The sequence below is a fragment of the Canis lupus genome, chromosome 4, assembly GCF_048164855.1.
Source record: "Canis lupus baileyi chromosome 4, mCanLup2.hap1, whole genome shotgun sequence".
Taxonomy (NCBI): domain Eukaryota; kingdom Metazoa; phylum Chordata; class Mammalia; order Carnivora; family Canidae; genus Canis; species Canis lupus.
The window spans coordinates 7,295,750-7,315,338 of NC_132841.1; the positions used below are offsets into that span (position 1 = coordinate 7,295,750).

At 37.9% G+C, this 19,589-nt stretch overlaps 1 protein-coding gene across 2 annotated transcripts in view; it reads right to left on the reverse strand.

Moving 5' to 3' along the window:
- MAP3K21 (mitogen-activated protein kinase kinase kinase 21) overlaps positions 1–19,589 on the reverse strand; it is a 52,617-nt gene that overhangs the window by 6,146 nt on the left and 26,882 nt on the right. For both annotated transcript variants that reach the window (XM_072823046.1, XM_072823044.1), the window contains exons 5-8: positions 13,671–13,911; positions 6,064–6,186; positions 2,295–2,445; positions 1,839–1,936 (exon numbers count right to left, since the gene is read on the reverse strand). In XM_072823046.1, coding sequence (XP_072679147.1) covers positions 1,839–1,936; positions 2,295–2,445; positions 6,064–6,186; positions 13,671–13,911 — 613 coding nt within the window. The remainder of the gene's footprint in view (positions 1–1,838; positions 1,937–2,294; positions 2,446–6,063; positions 6,187–13,670; positions 13,912–19,589) is intronic.

Consider the following 19,589-nt stretch of genomic DNA (forward strand, 5'->3'; position numbering starts at 1 on the left):
TCCTAATGTATGTTCATGTGTGCCTTTACTTATCAGTAAAACATACTCTTTCCCCCAAAGTGGTCATGAACTTAGGCTAATCCATCATAATCTTCCCTTCTTATGACTGATGATGAGCATCTGCAGCCCCTGGAACCAAGGTAAATATCTGCATAAGATAAAAATTTTGGTGCACTTGGGTGGCTCAGTCAGTTAAGCATCTGCTTTCGGCTCAGGTCATGATCTCAGGGTTCTGGGATTGAGCCCCATGACAAGCTCCCTGCTCAGCGAGGAGTTTGCTTCTCCTACTGCTCCACCTCCCCGCTCATGTTCTCCATTCCACTCTCAAATAAATAAATAAAATCTTAAAAAAATATATCATTTTTAGGATTCACTTAGGCATTTGACAGATGGTAAGTGTTTGCTCTGTTCCAGGCATTGGGAGTGGTAAACAAAACCAATGAAATCCTTGACATTCCAGTTTGGGAATGAAACAGGACACAAATATTACAGGCATCAGGTAGACAAATAAAAATTTCAGGTAAGAGCTATAAACAAGTAAGAATGGGTCATGAGACACAGGGATGGGGTGGGATGCTGCTTCAGCGAAGGTGGTCAGGAAAAGTTTTCAGGAAACACTCGAGCTGAGACACAAATGCTTAGAAGGACAGGCCAACACAGACAGGTGGTGGGAGGGGACCTGCAGGTAGGATGGATGAGTGTAAATCTTCTGCTCATTAACCCGTTACGTAAACTTCAAGAGTAAGTAACCTAATGGAGATTGAGCTGAGTCAGCCAAATATATCCTTGTATTTCCTCCAACTGTCCTTCGAAGGATGTATTAATGGGTCAGAACATTCTAAAAATAAATAAATAAAAGAATTAATGGGGGGGGAGGAAGACTTCTCTGATTAATCTGTTTAGTCAAAAATAATAAAAAATATACTATAGGAAGAACAGTTTTATTACTATTGTTCTTCCTTAGTCTTCAAACCATATTTGACAATAAATTATAACATGTAATAAGAGGAGAACCTGTTTCATAGGCAAGAGTCAGCATGCAATCATGAATGTGACAACAGGAAGCATTTAGTACCTGTCTTGCATTTACCCAAATGTACTTGTGCATATATTTATACTGAAACCACACCCTCATGACAATGCAAAAAGAGGAAAACTGAATTCGTAAAGTTAAGCATGGCACTGATGAGGAATTCAAGAAATTTACTCAATGTTCTGCTAAAATATCTTTAATTAGGCCCCAGTGTCAAAGGGCCGTCTTAAATTATCAGGTATAAAGACCAATTTTCTCTTCTTTGGCGTTAACAATCCTTAAAGTTTTTCAACATGTCTCTTCAACATTTTAATATCTGAATATTATATTGCCATGATAAATATTAAAAACAATTACAATTCATCTAAATTAGAGATTCCAATGTAATTCTAAGCAGTGGTTTCCCACAGAGAACCTGCTTGACAATATTTCATTCTGTTAAGAGGTGGCAATGTAGCCAAGAGACCATCCCTAAATCTCAGAATGTCCTTTTCTTTCATATTTGCTATCTCCTATTCTACATTAATTTGATTCTACAGAATTAATTATGACACTAATTTTTCTGATAGAGAATAAGAGTTACAAATTCCCAATAAACAATGTGGAGCCTAATTACTTTTCATCATAAAGATCTACAGAACAGCAAAGAAGTTCTGAGCTTAAGTAGAGGTATAAGCAATGCTACTTCTTGTTAACCTTCTCTATGCTACTTGAATGACCACATGAAACTATTAAAGCAAAGCTTCTAGTACACTCAGATGCTAAGTCTAACTCAAACAAATTCTATTTCCTGAAGCACATTTACCTGGCTGGTCCACAAATAATGATGCCAACGGCATGGTTTTCTGATTCTTTATTATGAGAGTTGACCAAGGACTGTTGCCGTCTGAGAGAGGTCTCATTCTAGAAGAGAAATATGTTTATTTTGATAGAACCATGTGATGTACAAATTAGGTTTTGACAGGTATATATCAACATTTGTTAAGTAGGAAAGAAACTACATTTGTATTGTTCTGAAGGGCTAACAAAGTATAAATAAAACCTTGAAATGAGACAAGAAATATCTCAAAGATTAACTGCTTAACTGCATAGTAACTAATTTTGTAGGATAAAATCATCCTAGAAATTAGATAAATATTCAGATATCTCTGTGCTATTCCAATCACTTTTTAAAAGTTAAGACTCTCCAATGTGGAATTATAAAAGGCACTGCTACCTGTCATAGTATACTCTGAAATGCTCCCAGATCTCACACATTTACCTTTCTTTGCTATCGCTTCTTTCTTTCATTTGAATTGAATTAGGTCCCCAGGTACAACCTTTTTTCTTGAAATTCTTTTTCACATCTTCAAATTCTTCTTGTCGACAGACAGTGTTCCTTCCCCAAGTTTTATTGCTTTCATCTGAAGTTACTAGGCAGAGAGCATCACTCATTAACCAATTGCAAAAAAACCTGAAGTTAAGTGAATCAAATCAGTTGTACAACTATCTCACTCAAGATATGTCAACAATGAAGAAATGTGAAAGTGAAGATTTCTTTCTCCCTACTGATGGCAAACTTCTTTCTCTCATTAAATTAGCAAAAATGTGGAATGAGTTAAAAGATAAACTGAACTTAAGGAACAAAGTCTATTTTTAAGCCACAATTTATCATTTACTTATTTTTAAGATTTTATTTATTTAATTTAAGAAGTGACAGAGAGCAGGAGCAGGGAAGGGAAGAGGGAGAACGAGAAGCAGACTCCTTACTGAGCAGGGAGTCAGACACGGGGCTCAATCCTAGGACCCCCAGATGACTTGAGCTGAAGGCAGATGCTTAATTGACAGCTCTCCAGGCACCCCTTAAGTCCCAATTCAATCTGATTTTTCATTAGTCATCACAATTTTGCTCAGCTATCACATTAGTTTGGCTACAGTTGCTTTTTAAAACTTCAAACCAGTTTGCAGTTGTCTCCCCTTGGTTTTTCTAATGGCCTCACAGGAAGGTTTGTATACACATTTAATATCCACATCTTGCTGACACACTTACATGATCCTTCTAGCCTAGAAGTGGGCTTGGGCTTGCATGTAATGGATTTGGACACCACTGGGGAAAATAGCTACAGTTACTATAGATTTAGAAAACCAATCCTGTGAGTAGATATTCTAAAGCACAATGTAAAACATTATGACATATCTATAGAGGGGAATACTCCATGGCCATAAGAGATGAGGTTCAGATAAAAATAGAGTAAAATGTCTTATTACATATATTGTATGACTCCATTTTACAAAAAAGTGTTTATGCATGCATATGTATCTGAATATAGCCTTTAGCCAGTCCAACCAGACCATGGGAAGCTTCATAGCCCATTCAACAGGCCTATGTATAGTAACCATATGTTAGGCCAGAAAACATGTCCTGGTAAATACAAGAAGACTGAAATTCTATCGAGTATCTTCTCTGACCACATAGCATGAAGCTAGAAATCAGTAACAGAAGAAAAACTGGAAAACTCATGAACACATAAAAATCAAACAACACTTTTCTGAACAACCAATGGATCAAAGAATAAATTACAGAGGGGGAAAAAAAGGTTTGAGACAAACAAAAATGAAACAAAATACACCAGGACTTATGGGATATAGCTAAAGTAGTTCTAAGAGGAAAGTTCATAGCAGTAAACACCTACAGTAAGCAAGAAAGATCATAAATAAGCAACCTAACTCTACACTTTAAGTAACTAAAGAAAAAATAATGAGCCAAAAGTTAGCAGAATAAAGGAAATAAAGACAACTACAGCTAAAACAAATAAAATAGAGAAAAAAGTGGAAAAGATTAACCCACACTAAGAGTTTGGTTCTTTGAAAAGACCAACAAAATTGACAAATCTTTAGCTAAACCAACAGAAAAAGAGAAAGAACCCAAATGAACAAAATTATAAATGAAAAAGAAGACATTACCACTGATACCACAGAAATTCAAAGGATCCTAAGAAGCTACCAGGAGCAACTATGTGCCAACATAGTGGACACCCTAAAAAATGAAAAAATTCATAGAAATACATAACTTGCCAAGACTGAATCAGCAAGAATTCAAAAATCTGAATGGACCAATTATTAATAAGGAGATTGAATTAGTAAACAAAAATCTCCCAAAGAAGAAAAGCCCAGGATCAGATGGCTTCACTTCTGGATTTTACCAAACATTTAAAGGAATGAAATACTAGCAAACAAAATTCAGGAGCACATTAAAAGGATCATTCACCATGGTCAGGTGGGATTTATTCCTAGGATGCAAGGATGGTTTAACATATGCAAATCAATCAATGTGATACACATTAATAGAATGAAAGAAAAGAATATGGTCATCTCATTAGACACAGAAAAAGCATTTGACAAAATTCAGTATCCATTCATGCTAAAAACTCTTAAAAAATAGGCATAGAAGGAATATATCTCAACATAACAAAGACCATGTATGATGAGCCCATAGCTAAAATCATCTATATGGTGAAAGGTTGACAGTTTTTCTTCTAAGATTAGGAACAAGGGTGCCCACTCTCACCATTCCTATTCCACAAAGTAGTGGGGTCCTAGATAGAGCAATAAGGCAAGAAAAAGAAATAAAAGGTATAAAAACTGGAAAGGAAGAAGAAAATTCTATTTGCAAATGACATTATATATAGAAAATCCTAAAGATTAAAAAAAACAGTAGAGTTTCTATACACTAAGAAACATTTTCTGAAAAGGAAATATAGAAATCAATCCTATTTACAGTAGCATAAAAATAATAAAATACTTAAGAATAAATTTAACAAAGGAAATGAAAGATCTCTATTCTGAAAACTGTAAGATAGGGGCACTTGGGTGGCTCAGTCAGTTAAGCATCTGCTTTTGGCTCAGGTCATGATCCTGGGGTCCTGGGATTGAGCCCTGCATTGGGCTGCTCAGATCTGTGCAGCAAGAAATCTGCTTCTCCCTCTGCCCCCACCCTGCTTGTGCTCTCTCTCACTCAAATAAACAAAATCTTTTAAATATTTTTATAAGATATTAATGAAAGAAATCAGAGAAGACACAAATACAGGAAATGTATCCTATGTTCATGGATTGGAAGAAATAATATTGTTAAAATGTCAATACTACCAATAGCCACCTATAGGTTCAATGCACTCCTATTAAGATTCCAGTGGCCTTTTATACAGGAGTAAAATTTATATAGAATCACAAAAGACCATGAATAGCCAAAGAAATCTTGAGAAAGAAGAACAAAGCAAGAGGTATCACACTCCTCTATTAAGCAATATTATAAAGTTATAGTCATGAAAACAGTATGGTACTGGCATAAAAACAGACAAATAGACCAACAGAACAGAACAGAGAGCCTAGAAGTAAACCCAACCATATATGGTAGACTAATATTTGACAAAGTCACCAAGAATACTAAGTGGAGAAAAGACTCTTCAAAATGCACAGGTAAAAGAATGAAATTGAATCCATATATTACACCATTCATAAAAATTAACTCAAAATAGATTAAAGATTAATAGATTTTCTTAGTATTTTTTTAGCTTACTTTATTATAAGAATACAGTATATAATACATATAGCATGCAAAATATGTGTTGATTGACGGTTTATGTCATCAGTAAAACTTCTAGTCAACAATAGGCTATTAGCAGTTAAGTCTGAGGAGTTAAAAGTAATATGTGGATTTTCAACCACACGGGGTGATGTGAGTGGGAGGGTAATGTTCAGCAGCCCTAACCTCCATGTTGTTTCTGGGTCAACTGAATATACAAATATCAAATAATTATGTCGTATGCCTGAAACTAGTATAATGTTATACATCAATTATATCTCAATGAAAAAAAAAAGGAAATTAGACAAAGAAACATGAGAACAAATTCTGTTTTCTGAATAGTTGTGACACCTACTGATGTCACGTGTTAGTGAGAGTGAGCTACAATACACCTCTCGTCGGATGGACTCCAAGTCAATTAAGGACAGAAATCCCCACAGGAGCCCCAGTGCCAGGGGAGAAAGCTTACGCTGTATAGCTCGGAGCCGAGGAATCACTGTGGGGCTACTCGGTGGACTGGAGCCATTGCTGTTCAAACTCCTCCGTTTGTCCAAGTTGGGAGAGGCCTGGACAGTGATTTTATGCTGGAAATCTGTTGGATATGCAAAGAAATGAGAATTGAGATTTCACGGTTATAGGCACTATTCACAGGCCCTTGGCCAGCATAAGGCAATAAGAGCAAAGTTTGCCAAAGGGTAAGAAGGATGTATTTCTGGGTCTGTTTCTTCTTATCTTCCGGAGTTCAGGTCAATAAATAATGACCCAGAACCTATGGTACGTTAGGTGCAGTCAGACACATCATCACAAACCATAGAGGCCTTATTGAGTACTCTTAGAACCTAACCATCTTCTAGGGAAGAGGAGTTACCTTCGTGTAGTCTAACATTGTTAAAAACAAATTTGAAAGAGGAAACACCCTGGATTTTAACGAGTCTTGGTTCTGTCACAAACTGTGGACCTCCAACTGGTAAGCAGCCCTTCTGAGCTCGTCTCCTCAAGGTTGGACAGAAACAATCAGTACTGCATAGCACTGCCGTGGTCATTAAAACAGAAAATGCGGGTCCTCAGGGGTTCAGGACATGCTACTCCTCCCCTTTAACCTATCACATTTCTTTACAACCGTCCACTCTTCATCAAACCTAGTATAAAAATACTCCCATCTGTTTCTTTAGGTCTTCATTTCCTGATGAAGGCTCCCTGTCATGTCAAACTTATGTTATATAATTTTTTATGCTTTTTACCCCCCAGTAAAACTGTCCTTGACAGTTTGATTTTCAGACCCAGCCTGGTAAATACCCCTAAAAGGGTCAAGGAAAACTCCCCCAACCCTGGCCCAGTTAAAAGGACTCTGTAGTCCCAAGACCTAACCACCATGTGGGCAACTGTCAGGAAAGCGTATGCCAACAACTATGGGAATATATGGAAGGAAGCATTAATATTACCAGAGGGGAGAGGACTGAGCGTCTGCAAAAAGTTTGTCAACTGTTGGAAAGTTATCAAAACCTCAGGCAGAGGTAAAATAAACTACTGGATGTTCTTTCAGCACACTGCTGAGCTTAACCTTTGATTTTCTAGTGGCTGTTTTTACAACTTGGTAGGGGCAGAGGTTAATTTATAGATTCTGTCTGGTGATGATGTAAACAATTTCTATCTGGTATGAAAGATGATCCCAAAGGTTATAGTTTATGGCCACACAGAGCACTAACCAGGTCTGTATTTAACTTAGCAATCTAACCCTAACATTCCCTTATTAAATTGCCCATAAATACTCAGCTCCTCAAATCCTCATGGAAACCAATTTTAACTGGTTCTCCTAATTATTAGTGAGTTGGTTAAGAATCTTTGACATAGGGGCAGCCCGGGTGGCTCAGCAGTTTAGCGCCGCCTTCAGCCCAGGGTGTGATCCTGGAGACCCAGGATCGAGTCCCACAACAGGCTTGCTGCATGGAGCCTGCTTCTCCCTCTGCCTGTGTCTCTGTGTCTCTGCCTCTCTGTCTCTCATGAATAAATAAAATTTTTAAAAAAAGAATCTTTGACATATGTTCATATTGTATTTGCAAGGGAGCCATAATTTTCCTTTTTAGGAAAATTATATATATATACTTTTGAAAATTATGCTTTATACTTTTAAAGAACCACCTGGTATTTGAAATGAGGAGGAGCTGGAATTTGGCAGGCGAGACATCTCTTCAACCATTCATGCTAGATATCTGAAAATTTTTAATATTGTCTTCTTTTTCCTGACCCTCCATATCCAAGCAAACCCAAAGTCTCTTGTAAATTCTGTGTCACAGATTCATCTGAGAGCTATAGTTGAGAAATTTAGATTCTAGTTTCTGGAATTAGCAAGCTCCACATCTTAATCCCAGCTTAGCATTTATCAACCACATGAATTTTCAGGAGGCATCTCAGTATCTCCATGTATAAAAATGGAAAATAAGTCATGATTCCTACTTTGTAGGACAGCTATGAACAATTAAATACAAAGAAATATAGAGGGGCGCCTGGGTGGCTCAGTCAGTTAAGCGTCTGCCTTTGGCTCAGGTTATGATCCTGGAGTCTCGGGACTGAGCGCTGCATCGGGTTCCCTGCTCCAAGGGGAGCCTGCTTCTCCCTCTGCCTCTGCCTGCCACTCTCCCTGCTTGTGCTCTGTCAAATAAACAAATACAATCTAAAATAATTATAATAATTTAAAAAAGAAGTATAGAGAATACTTAGCTTGGGGCTCAGGACATAACGTAGGCTCGATGCAAGTTAGTGATTCTTTTAGTTCACTGCCACCACCATTCTATGCTGGAGCTGCCACAGTTCCTCTTTTGATCTTCCTGATTTCCACTGGGACCCCTCTGGTCTAGTTCACAACAGCCAGGTGCACATTTTAAAAATGTATGCCATACCATGTCATTCCGCCACTGATAACTCTTCAAAGGCTTTGCACTGCTTCTTAAGTTAACAGGGATAAAAATCATAGTACACTCTGGAAGCCTCTGTAAGTCCAAGCCTGGGGTCTTCATGCCTCCAGCTTCATCTTGCCCTGTTCTCCTGTCACTTGCTATGGTCTGAATGAGGGGTCAACAAACTTTTTCTGTAAAGTGCCACATAGGAAATATTTTAGGCACCATGGCCCATACGGCCTCTGTCACAACTACTCATCTCTGCTGATTTAGTGAGAAATCAATCATACATGACACATATATGCGTTCTAATACAAGTTTATTTGTGGAAATGGCATTTTACATTTCATATGATGTTCATGTGCCATGAAACATTCTTATTCTTCTCAAGTATTTAAAAGTACATGAACCATTTTTAGCTGTGGGCTGCACAGAACAGGTGAAGGCTGGACTTTGCCCATGGTGTGCAGTTTGCTGACCCCTGGACAAACCACAGAGGTCTTTTTCAATTCCTGGAGGAACCAAGCCTTCTTTGCATGTGCTCCCTGACTGTTCTCTTCCTTCCCCCTCTGTATTCGCTCAATTCTCAATTTCAGGTCTCAATTTAAATGTAACTACTTTAGGATGATTTCTATGATCTCCTTAGAGCAGGTGACATCTTTCTGCTAATCACTGTTATATGACCCTTCCCTCACAATAGTTAATAATTTTAGCAAGTAAATAAGTAATTATTAGCTTAAGGTTCACATCTCTGCCCCCAGTACAATGTCAGCTCCATCTGAGCAGAGGCTGTACAGTCTCCATCACAGCAGGACCCCACTGCAGGCTGGCACAGTGCCTCACCCATAAAAGGCACTTAGGACATCTTTGCTGAATCAATATTTTCTCTGTTTAAGATTATAAGTAACATAAGGGCAGAGATCATGTTTATTTTTTTGTAATCTCTACTACTTGATCATGGTAAATCTGCAAGTATTTGTTGAATGAGAGAATGGCATAAGGTTTTGCAGCAGAATCAAATTGGAGCTTACGGTCCACAGCTGAGAAATATATAGCAGGGTGTATGGTGGTTTGGAAGACAAAGCAAGTGAAAATGAAGTACCCAATGGGAGGCTTCTTCCATCTATCAAGTAAGAAAAATTAAAGATCTAACCAGGCAGACTGGAAGTGAAGACTGGTGCAAGAAAACAGTTTAGCAGGACAGGGTGACTGATTGGACTGGGGGATAGGGTGAAAAGTAAAAGAAAGGAATATTCTTACCCATAGATACAAAAGAGTTTATTTTAGATTGAAGTTCAACTAGACCCGTGATATGTCACAACACTTTGGAAGCAAATTCTCTGGAAGACTCTACCCCAGGGCAGGAGGCAGGCGAGCTCTGGCTGCCCTCAGAACTAGAACACAGAACCAACCCACAGCATGTGAATGATAAACCAAGTGGAATAAATGATGGCTAGGTAACCAGCATAGAACATTTGTAAGGCCAAGGAGGAGTAACAAAGATCCAAAACTGGATTTCAACAATACCTAAGGTGCAGAGCGCTTCTGATCTTCTAAAAGAGTCTGACTTCTCTCAAAAAAGTGGCACTCCTTATGTTTTAAACATAAAGAAAAATATCATTTATTATAAATATCCTTGTCTCACCACTATAAAGTGGTGAAAGGTTGACTCTGTCTCAGTTACATGTTTAGGAAACTAGTTGAAGTTATTTTTCTTCATACTTGAGAGAATAATTTTCTCATGACAGATTTTCATGAGGTCCACAGGCTTTTGGATAAAACCTGTGCTAGTATTTTTATTGGCAATGTTTCAGGATAGTGTCAGTGGGAATAATCTTTTTTTGGGGGGGGGGAATAATCATTTTGACTCTGAAAGTAGTAGTAGTTTCCATTTACAGACACCCACTCTCACATTCGCATACCTGAGGCAGATGATTGTGGCAGGCTTTTGGCATTTTGGAAGTGGTTGAGATTGGAATGCTATTGCTTTAGAAACATTCCAACTTCTGAAGGCTTCAAAACCTCTTTGCTTTGTTTTATATGTTCTAAAATCACAACTTTGGTTTTAGATAAACATAATGCAGAGCGAATGATAAAAGTGGTCACAATAGAAAAATATCAACCATGATCACTTTTTTCTTTCCACATATTCCAAGAATTCATAAAATATAATTAAAAAACTCTTGTCTTAGATTACATTGTCTCATTTTGTAAGGATCTATCCTTATTTGGTTAGGCCCTCAAAAAGGACTGCCAGTGGGAAGAACTACATTTGAGTTTTCTAGCTGTCAGTCATCATAGCTATAAATAGCCTAAAATTAAAAGTTATCCTCGTGATTCTGAAAGGACAAAATTATGAGATAATTATTCACATTTAACAACAAGGTTTTTTTTTTTTTTTTTTTTTTTTTTTTTTTTTTTTTTTTTCAAATCAATTTTTTTTTATTGGTGTTCAATTTACTAACATACAGAATAACACCCAGTGCCCGTCACCCATTCACTCCCACCCCCCCGCCCTCCTCCCCTTCTACCACCCCTAGTTCGTTTCCCAGAGAACAACAAGGTTTTGAAAGAGGTACAGGCACAGATATTAAAATTCAGCTTGTAGGAGTCTCAAATCTGTTTCTGAGAAAATTTTTAAACTAGCTACACAGAGGGAAAATTCTTGCAAAGGGGGTTTAAGTAACTTGATATACTGAAAGGAAAGTATCACTGCCATTCAATCTACTGCCTATCAGATGTTTCTTCCTTAATAGTACACCATTAAATAGTACTAACATTGGGTAACCCAAAGAATTTTCTAACAGATAGTAATCTCCTTGAACTTAAGGCAAAGATAATTGCTTTCTCTTCTATACTATGCAAAATTCCTGAAGAAAAAAATAGTATTTTATAGTTATCATTCTTCTCTTTGGATCTTTGGATCTGTATCCTGCTTCATTCTTCTCTTTGGATCTTTGGATATGTATCCTGGGGCACTGTGCAAGTAAAATGTGTGTGTGTGTGTGTGTGTGTGTGTGTGTGTGTAGGGAGGTGGGAGGAAGAGTTGGAGGATTCTGAAGAGAAAGTTTCCACACTGTAGCATCACCTTGTGGCCAGAAGAGGTAAAGGCCATGCTAAATTACGGAATTGAATTTCATTCCTTCAAAATGGATTAGGATTACAGCAGATTTGGCAGGTATGGTTTTTTTTTTTTGGGGGGGGGGGTTGTATGTTTTAACTGGAATCATTTATTAAGTGCCACAAGGTAAATAAATGTATAACTAAAATTATCATAAAGAGAAATCCAAATGATACAATCCAGGAAAGATACAAATCTAGCAAAAATAGTTAAATACATTCAGTTTCCCTTAAATGAATACAAGATATTGGCCAAATATGATTTGAGAAGAAAAACAGGAGTGAAAGGGGATCTCAGTAATAATGAGTAATAATATTTTTTTCTTTAATCATTCTACCACTGAAGATTAAATAATCACTGGAATGATTTACTTTTTTCTACCAAGTTTATTCTTCATCGGTTTCTCACTGGCCACCCCCCTCCAAAGTTTCCCAAGGAATCAGGAATATAAGTCAGGATAACATAGTCACAATACAGATAGAAGGCTGATGTAGTTAAGAACTGGAAAAACCGCCTATGAGTGCTTCTCTGAATTGTTCTATCATCTATACTTAAAAGTAGAAGCCTCATCATAAATAAAATAGTCTATCTTAAATCATGTCTTACATACAAGACAGTACAGTCTGTGGTCACCCAAGTTACACTTTGGCTAAAAAGCAAACATCAGAAGAGAACCTGAAAAAGTATCTATTTTCCCCCAGAGGGGTCAAAGGTAAAATGAATAAGGACTCATAGCCTATCCTCACTTCAGCAAACTAAATAATCCATAATGTATACAGTGTACTTGTGATTGTCACATATCAGTGATTTTCTGATCAACTGAGGATTTCTGTAATAACCTAATGTTAAAATGTCACATTATGTTGCAAGCCTTCCAATACTCTGTAGTAAGTAATTTTCCAAGGCAATTTATACACACTTTATATAAAACAAAACTGTTGACAGTTATTTAAAATCAGTTTCCATGCCATTAACAAACATCTTAGGACACCAGCATCCTTAAAGAGACTCTATTATATGATACATATATAGAGAGGAGAAGAGATAGGGAGAACAGAAATAGAGATATTTAATGCACATTCCATAAAAGTGCCACCAGCTCTTGTTCTGCCACCATTCTTCCCCAGTATTAGAAACCACAAAATATGGGGGCAGGGAGGGTATATGGTTTCTCCTTAAATCAAACGTAACATGTAATGTTAAAGAATTTAATTTCACGAATTGATATTTGTTCTTTTCTTTTTTTTTTTAATAAAGATTTTATTTATTTATTTGGCCAGGGAGAGAACACAAGTAGGGAGAGCAGAAGGCAGAGGCAGAGAGAGAGAGAAAGAAGCAGACTCCCTGCCAAGCAGGAAATCCAAAAGGAGGCTCCATTCCAGGACCTGGGGATCATGATCTGAGCAGAAGGCAGATAGATGCTTAACCCACTGGGCCACCCAGGCACCCCTGTTTAGTATCTTCTAACACATTACATGTTTAAAACTGTCACAATGTTTTAAAATCCAGGAGGTATAAAAATGAACCAGTAAATCTAGGGAAGCTTTTAAAAATACTTGTGTCTCAGATGAAAACTAACAGGCATAGAATCAAAGTACTTGATACATTTTGTTGAAGGTGCTAACAGCATCTTCAATGTCCCGAATGAAGTCAGTTACCAGATGACATTAGAGATCTTTGTGGAAGCAACTTAATGACAAAATAGAAGTAATTCTGTTGTTCAGGATTTTTTCAACACGCCAGGCAATGCTGGTTCAGTGCCATGAACTAAAAGGAATTCTGCTTGGATTTCAAAAGGAGTCCATCTACTAATCCATTTACATGGAAGCATGCGGAGAGCTAAGGACTGGCCCCGCACAAGGCGCTGATGCTGTTTTGCATGTGAATGAGGACGTGAGTTAGGTCTTGATGTCATGGCCATGAACTGAAGCTAGCCAGTGAAGATCCTTAGCTACCCTTCTAAAATCTCATTCCCCCATCTCTTCCCAGGGCTGAAGGAGCAAAGCTGATTACACAGATGACTTTCAAAATTCTTACGAAACATGAGGACAGAAATCGTACCTGAAGGTAAACTGATCCGATGGCCATCTTTGAGCTTTAACCGACTTCTCCTGAACTTTCCCTTCCTCTTCTTGACATTGGGCTTCTCCTGGTTTAACTGGAATATCAAAATGTTCAGCTCCCGCTCGAGCACGTCAATCTCCCGCTCGGCGAGCTGCTGCTCCCGCCGCCTGAGCAGCGCCTCCTGGGACTTCTGCTGGAGGGCAGCCCGTGTCAGCTCCTCCTCGCGGGACCGCAGCTCCTGGGCAGAGAGCACACGGGGGGGGGGGGGGGGGGGGGCGTGAGCAGGAAGCAGCGTGCCCCAGGGCTTCAGCTCACCCCTGGCCACTCTGCCCCTCCTGGGGCGGCTCTCCGGGCAGTCAGGACAGCCGCGGCTAAGATCTTCCTAGCACAGCACTGGCTTACACCACAACCAAAGCCTTGCATGGGCTCCGTCAAGCACTCTTGGTTCTATGGTCCTCAAAAGGCATCGCAATTATTTTACACCCTGTTTTAACATTTCTTGCTCATCTTCCAGCCTGTGTGATCACCCGACACATGAAATGAACATTAACACAGAGCAACTAAGTACAGGTGTGAATGACCCTTTTCCAAATAGAGCCAAAAGTTAAAGCTTGATTCATTAAAGGATAATTATTCTACTTATAAAAGACTGCAGTTCAGGTTTCTTTGGAAGAACTTTAGGTTATTTAAGAATTGGCTTAGGGACACCTGGCTGGCTCAGCGGTTAAGTGTCTGCCCTCAGCCCAGGGTGTGATCCTGGGTCTCGGGATTGAGTCCCACATTGGGCTCCCTGCATGGAGCCTACTTCTCCCTCTGCCTGTGTCTCTGCCTCTCTATCTCTCTGTGTCTCTCACAAATAAATAAATAAACTGTTTCTTAAGAAAAGGATCCGCTTAGAGATGGAAACATGATGGTGGAGAGATTACAGGGAAAACAAAGCTAATGTGTTAGAAGTAAGCTGACAGCCCAGATCAGAAATGGAAATGAGCATCTCTAAAACAAGTCAATGGAAAATGAACTTTTCAGGACCTCATAAATGAATGCAAAGTATCACTTTAGACACAGATCTAATGAATTAGTTATAAAAGTCCCTCTGTCACAATACTTACTGATTAAAGTCTAACTTTCTTTTGGTTTTGATTTCAGAATTACTTAACTTCATAGAAAATCTCTAAGTCAAAGAACATTGTTTATATGTATTATATAGTATATTCTCACACTGAAGTAAGCTTAGAAAGAAGAAAATGTTAATAACAATGAAGAGAAAATACACTTACCGTACTGTACTTATTGAAAAAAGCCACATATAAGCAGACAGTTCAAACCCATGTTGTTCAAGGGTCAACTGTACTTTTGTTCCTATTAGGAAACAGGTATTCAATAGTAAAACCAAGAGCTCTACAAAGTTTTTAAATCACATCTCCATTCTTATTTCATTTCTATCAAATGATCTGTCCTTTACCAGAGACATAAATATTCCTTTTAGTGCTGAACTACTTTTTCTTTTCTTGATTACTCTGCTACGAAACCGAGTACTCACACAGAAATCAAAGCATTTGCAAGCTTTATTTACACTGTTCCAGCAAATTTAATCTTAGGCCATCTTCATACCAATATCTTTGTTAGAAACAGTGGATGCCTTCTCAGATGGAGTTTTAGGCTGTGAGCCCTGGGAGCTCTAAGCAGTGGGCAAACACGTCATACTTTATATAACCAAACCACTTTACACAGCCCACCTCAAGAATACTGATGCATGAAAAAAAAAAAAAACAGTATAAAATAAAGCTCATGGAAGAAACAGAGCTGAATTATGGGGCTAAACTATCAACTCTACCAATCCCTTGGACTTTTTATAGATGGGCTCAAAGAATACGTGGAGGATATTTGTCAGTACAATTATCATAGAGGAAAACAAAGAAGATCCTCCTTCTACAAATAAGTAATATCAAGAGGAGTCTAGAAAGCTCCAAAAAAACAAAATGAAAAATTATTCAGATAAAACTAATTCTGAATTTATTATAAATTTACCAAAGTGGGCTGAAATTCACCTTTGAAATTTCCTTAAATTTATTTTTTTTCTAAAAAATCTTCATAAAATTGCAAAAGCAAAGATTTGCTTCAGATCAGTTGATATTCAAGACATTTCTGGTGATAGGTACCAGCTGATTCTTATTAATAGATCAGTATTTTTTCATTAAACTGCTTCTGGCATAAATTACTATATATTATGTGAAAAGGAAAAAAAAAGAAAATGGTACATATTAGAAAAAAACTCTGGACTCCATTATTTAACTGATGGCCTTCTCCAACCAGTTTGTCCAAACTAGAGATCCTGCTGTCCTGTATTTGGGAACAGAGGATACTTAACTCTTTCCTGTCTGCCCTTTTTGTTAAGATATTACTTTTCAATGGTGTTGTTATCAATTCAATTAGCTATTGTGAAATGACATGGCATGAGGAATAGATAAGGGCAGCAAATTCAACTAGTTTTTTTTTGTGTGTTACTACTAAAAATAATTGAAGAAAAAACCACGTTTAATTCCAGGCCTGAGACTAAAATGTGAATCCTCTGACAATGACTTTATAAATTAAAAAAAAAAAAATCACTTGCCCAAGACTTTATAAGAGAGAGAGAAAGAGAGAGGGAAAAAAAAGCAGCCAAATATTCTTCCTTCTAAGTGAATTTTAAAACATTCAAAAGTAAAAGAAAAAAAAAAAGAGCCTGGGGTATTAGAACCCCATTGAATACTCTGAGATTATGAAGCACACCCAAAAATTCTGCTGGTTGCTGAGATGTCTAAGCAGTAATTTTTGTTTAATTGCTTGGCATGGGCCATTCTAGTAATGGCAAATCCAGATTCCTGGTAGTAGATGTTAATCATTAATGGTGACATGCCTACTCATAGTGGTTCAAAAACAGGTGCATGCACCCAAAGCACAAAGACAGACACAGAAAGATAAGCAGCCAGGAATTTAGGGAGGAACTGTTATCTGTGGCGGCTACAGTTTACTGAGTAATGCAGAGCACAGCCAAGTTACTGACCATTAATTCCAAGTCTGACGCCTCCTACCTTAAGCAATCAGTGAACAAGAAAGGGAGATAGTGCACGTACACTGTGCTTTTGACTCTGTCAAAAAAGATGCACTGAGAAACCTTTGAGGGGGGAAAAAAGCATTATATATTCTCTTTAATTTTAAGGCAAAGGCTCACAAGATACCACGAATGCTGTATTTTCAAGGGGCACTGTATAAAAATAACATAAAAAATAAAAAGCAAAGACCACTACAGAATAGCTAGAAAATATGAATCCAAATATCCAATAAACTACTATAAACCTCCAAATGGAGAAAGAGAAAAGATGCATTCCTGAAGCACGTTTTTTGACTTTTACACCATGTATATAGTAAGAGTTAACTTACTGGATATGCTTCTCTTCTGTAGTGTCATAAATAATTATCAATAATTAAAATAAATAAATAATAGTTATTAATAATATCACCTCTAGGTTGTAAATCCTATGAATTATTTTTCCTCAAAGTCCACTCTCATTCCCCAAAATCTTTTTCTTTTGCTATTAAACATCTAATCTTAGAATTCCTCAGAAAAATATGGAAAAGTATTTTAAAAAGTCAATATTTTCTCTATCATATTAAGTCAACACAATGTATTAAAGTTTTCAAGAAACTTATTAATAATATCACTATTAATATCACTGAAAGTCATTCTTCAACTCAATGCAAGATTTAAAAAGTAATCTGGTCAATCATTTTCAAGCATTTTATTGCTTGGAGGAGTCTGATTTACTGAATGCCTGGACCAGGGAATGGTAGTGGCCGCTGGAGCCTGCTCTGGTTCCAGTGAAAGCCACCACTTTCTTTGGCACTTGCTCAGTAACGGGCACTGCTCCGAGCACTCTGCATATACCGCTCAGTAAGCCTCCCACCACCCCAGGGAGACAGCAACCTTATTGGGACATTTGATGGTGAGAAAGCAGGCAGAGAGGGAACAGCCCTGGGTCAGCAAATTGTAGACCTCCAATTCTAGCCAGAGGTCAGGCTCCAGTCTTAACCACTCTGCTCGACTGCTGTAGGTTTCAGCACTCCGCTAAAAATGTGTTTAAAAAAACACGTTTAAAAAAGAGAGGCAGGGAGTCTATCATTGTTTTTAGAATCCATTTAGATATCCCTTAGTCTGCTTGAATCCCTCAAGGGAAGGAAGCTGAGTACAGTCTACCACACCATTGTCTGCACTAAACATCTGAAAGTTGTTGATTCAGAGACTACATTTTAATCCTTGGAGCTTTCACCCAAGAAGTTCTACTTCCCAACTCTGAAACAACATGTAGCAGATTTCCTCCCTTCAAGTTCTTCCAGTATGCCAGGGTAGCCCCGAAATTACCATCCCCTTGTGTACCCCTTCTGTTCTTTGCTCAGCTTGGATTCTAGGTTCCTAGGTTCCTTCTCCTGCCTTCCAAGCCATACTTCTTGGGAGGCTCTTTAAAACTTGATTGTTATCAAACCCACCATCGCAGGTTGCATTCATCTGGTTTATATTTTTAAACTTAGAAAATACCGAAAGTTCGAAGAAGGGACTGAATTATCTATGTCTACCACTTGGAAAAAAAAAAAAAAAACTTTAGGAAAAAACATGTCAGCAGTTTACATATTTCTCTCTAGTCTTTAATTATTTAAAGTTATGAAATATTTAAAATATACTACAATAAGAGAGAATAGCAAATACCCATGCACTCATCATCAATATTTACTAGATGCTAAGTTTTTACCTTATCCATCTCAGATCTGCTGAAATCCTGTGTGCGGCCAACTCCAATTCTCACCCTTCCCTCCGCAGATCTGCTGTGCCTCATGAGCTTTCTACCCTTCCCTCATGCATGCCTTCACTCTTTGTACATTGGAATGGCACTGCTTTATGTGTTTTATAAATTTACATAAATGGTATCTAATGTAACTCTTCTTCTGCAACTCGTGTTTTCCACTCAACCTTATGTTTGAGATTTATCCATGTTGAAATCTATAGCTAGAATTCATTCATTTTAACTAGTCTGCCGATTTCCACTGAATCAATATACAGCGGTTGAGGGGTCTATTCCCTGGTAAAGGACACTGAGGCCGTTCCCAGGTTTTCATTTCTACGAACCATGCTGAAGTGACCAACTGAAATTTCCCCATACACATAAGTGGGAGTCTTTCAAGGGCATATAAGCAGAAGTGAAAGAGCTGAGTTGTACACCTCTTTGATGGTATAAGATTCAGGATAGGTCCTAAATTCCTTTTCACTTATAGCAGTAATAATGTGATCACAATACTTGCTAATATCCCTCACTTATTAGAATATATATCAAGAGCATATTAAGAAATTTCATGTGGTTAATTCATTTCATATCTACCTTGTGCTGAGCACTTTCTTTATTCAATGGTGTGGATGAAAATGACCAAGAATAAGAGAGCACAGCTGATGAACTTATAATCTAGCAGAAAAGGCAAACCAAGAACAAGTATACAAGCAAACAGCAATGAAGCAGGACTAAGTGCAGCCTGACAAGGGACGTGTGGGAGGCTATAACACAGTCTGTCTGGTAGTTCCTGGTGAGGGAAGGGAGCTTTGAAGGACTGACAGTAAAGGAGCCTGCAATTGTGAGGTGAAACTAAAGCTAGGGAGGGGACAGTACTCTGGACAGAGAATAGAATGTACGCCAAGGCCAAAAATCAAGAGCATAGTATAAGAGGAACTGAAGGAGATTCAGTATGGTTGTGACAAAGGGAGGCTAAATATGTTAGGACAAAGGAAATTAATAAGCAAAAGGGTTTGGCCATTGAAGAAGGATGCTAAGATTTGCACTGTAGAAGGGTCACTGGTGGTGGTGGTGGGGGGAGAAAAGCTGCACTCAGAGCACC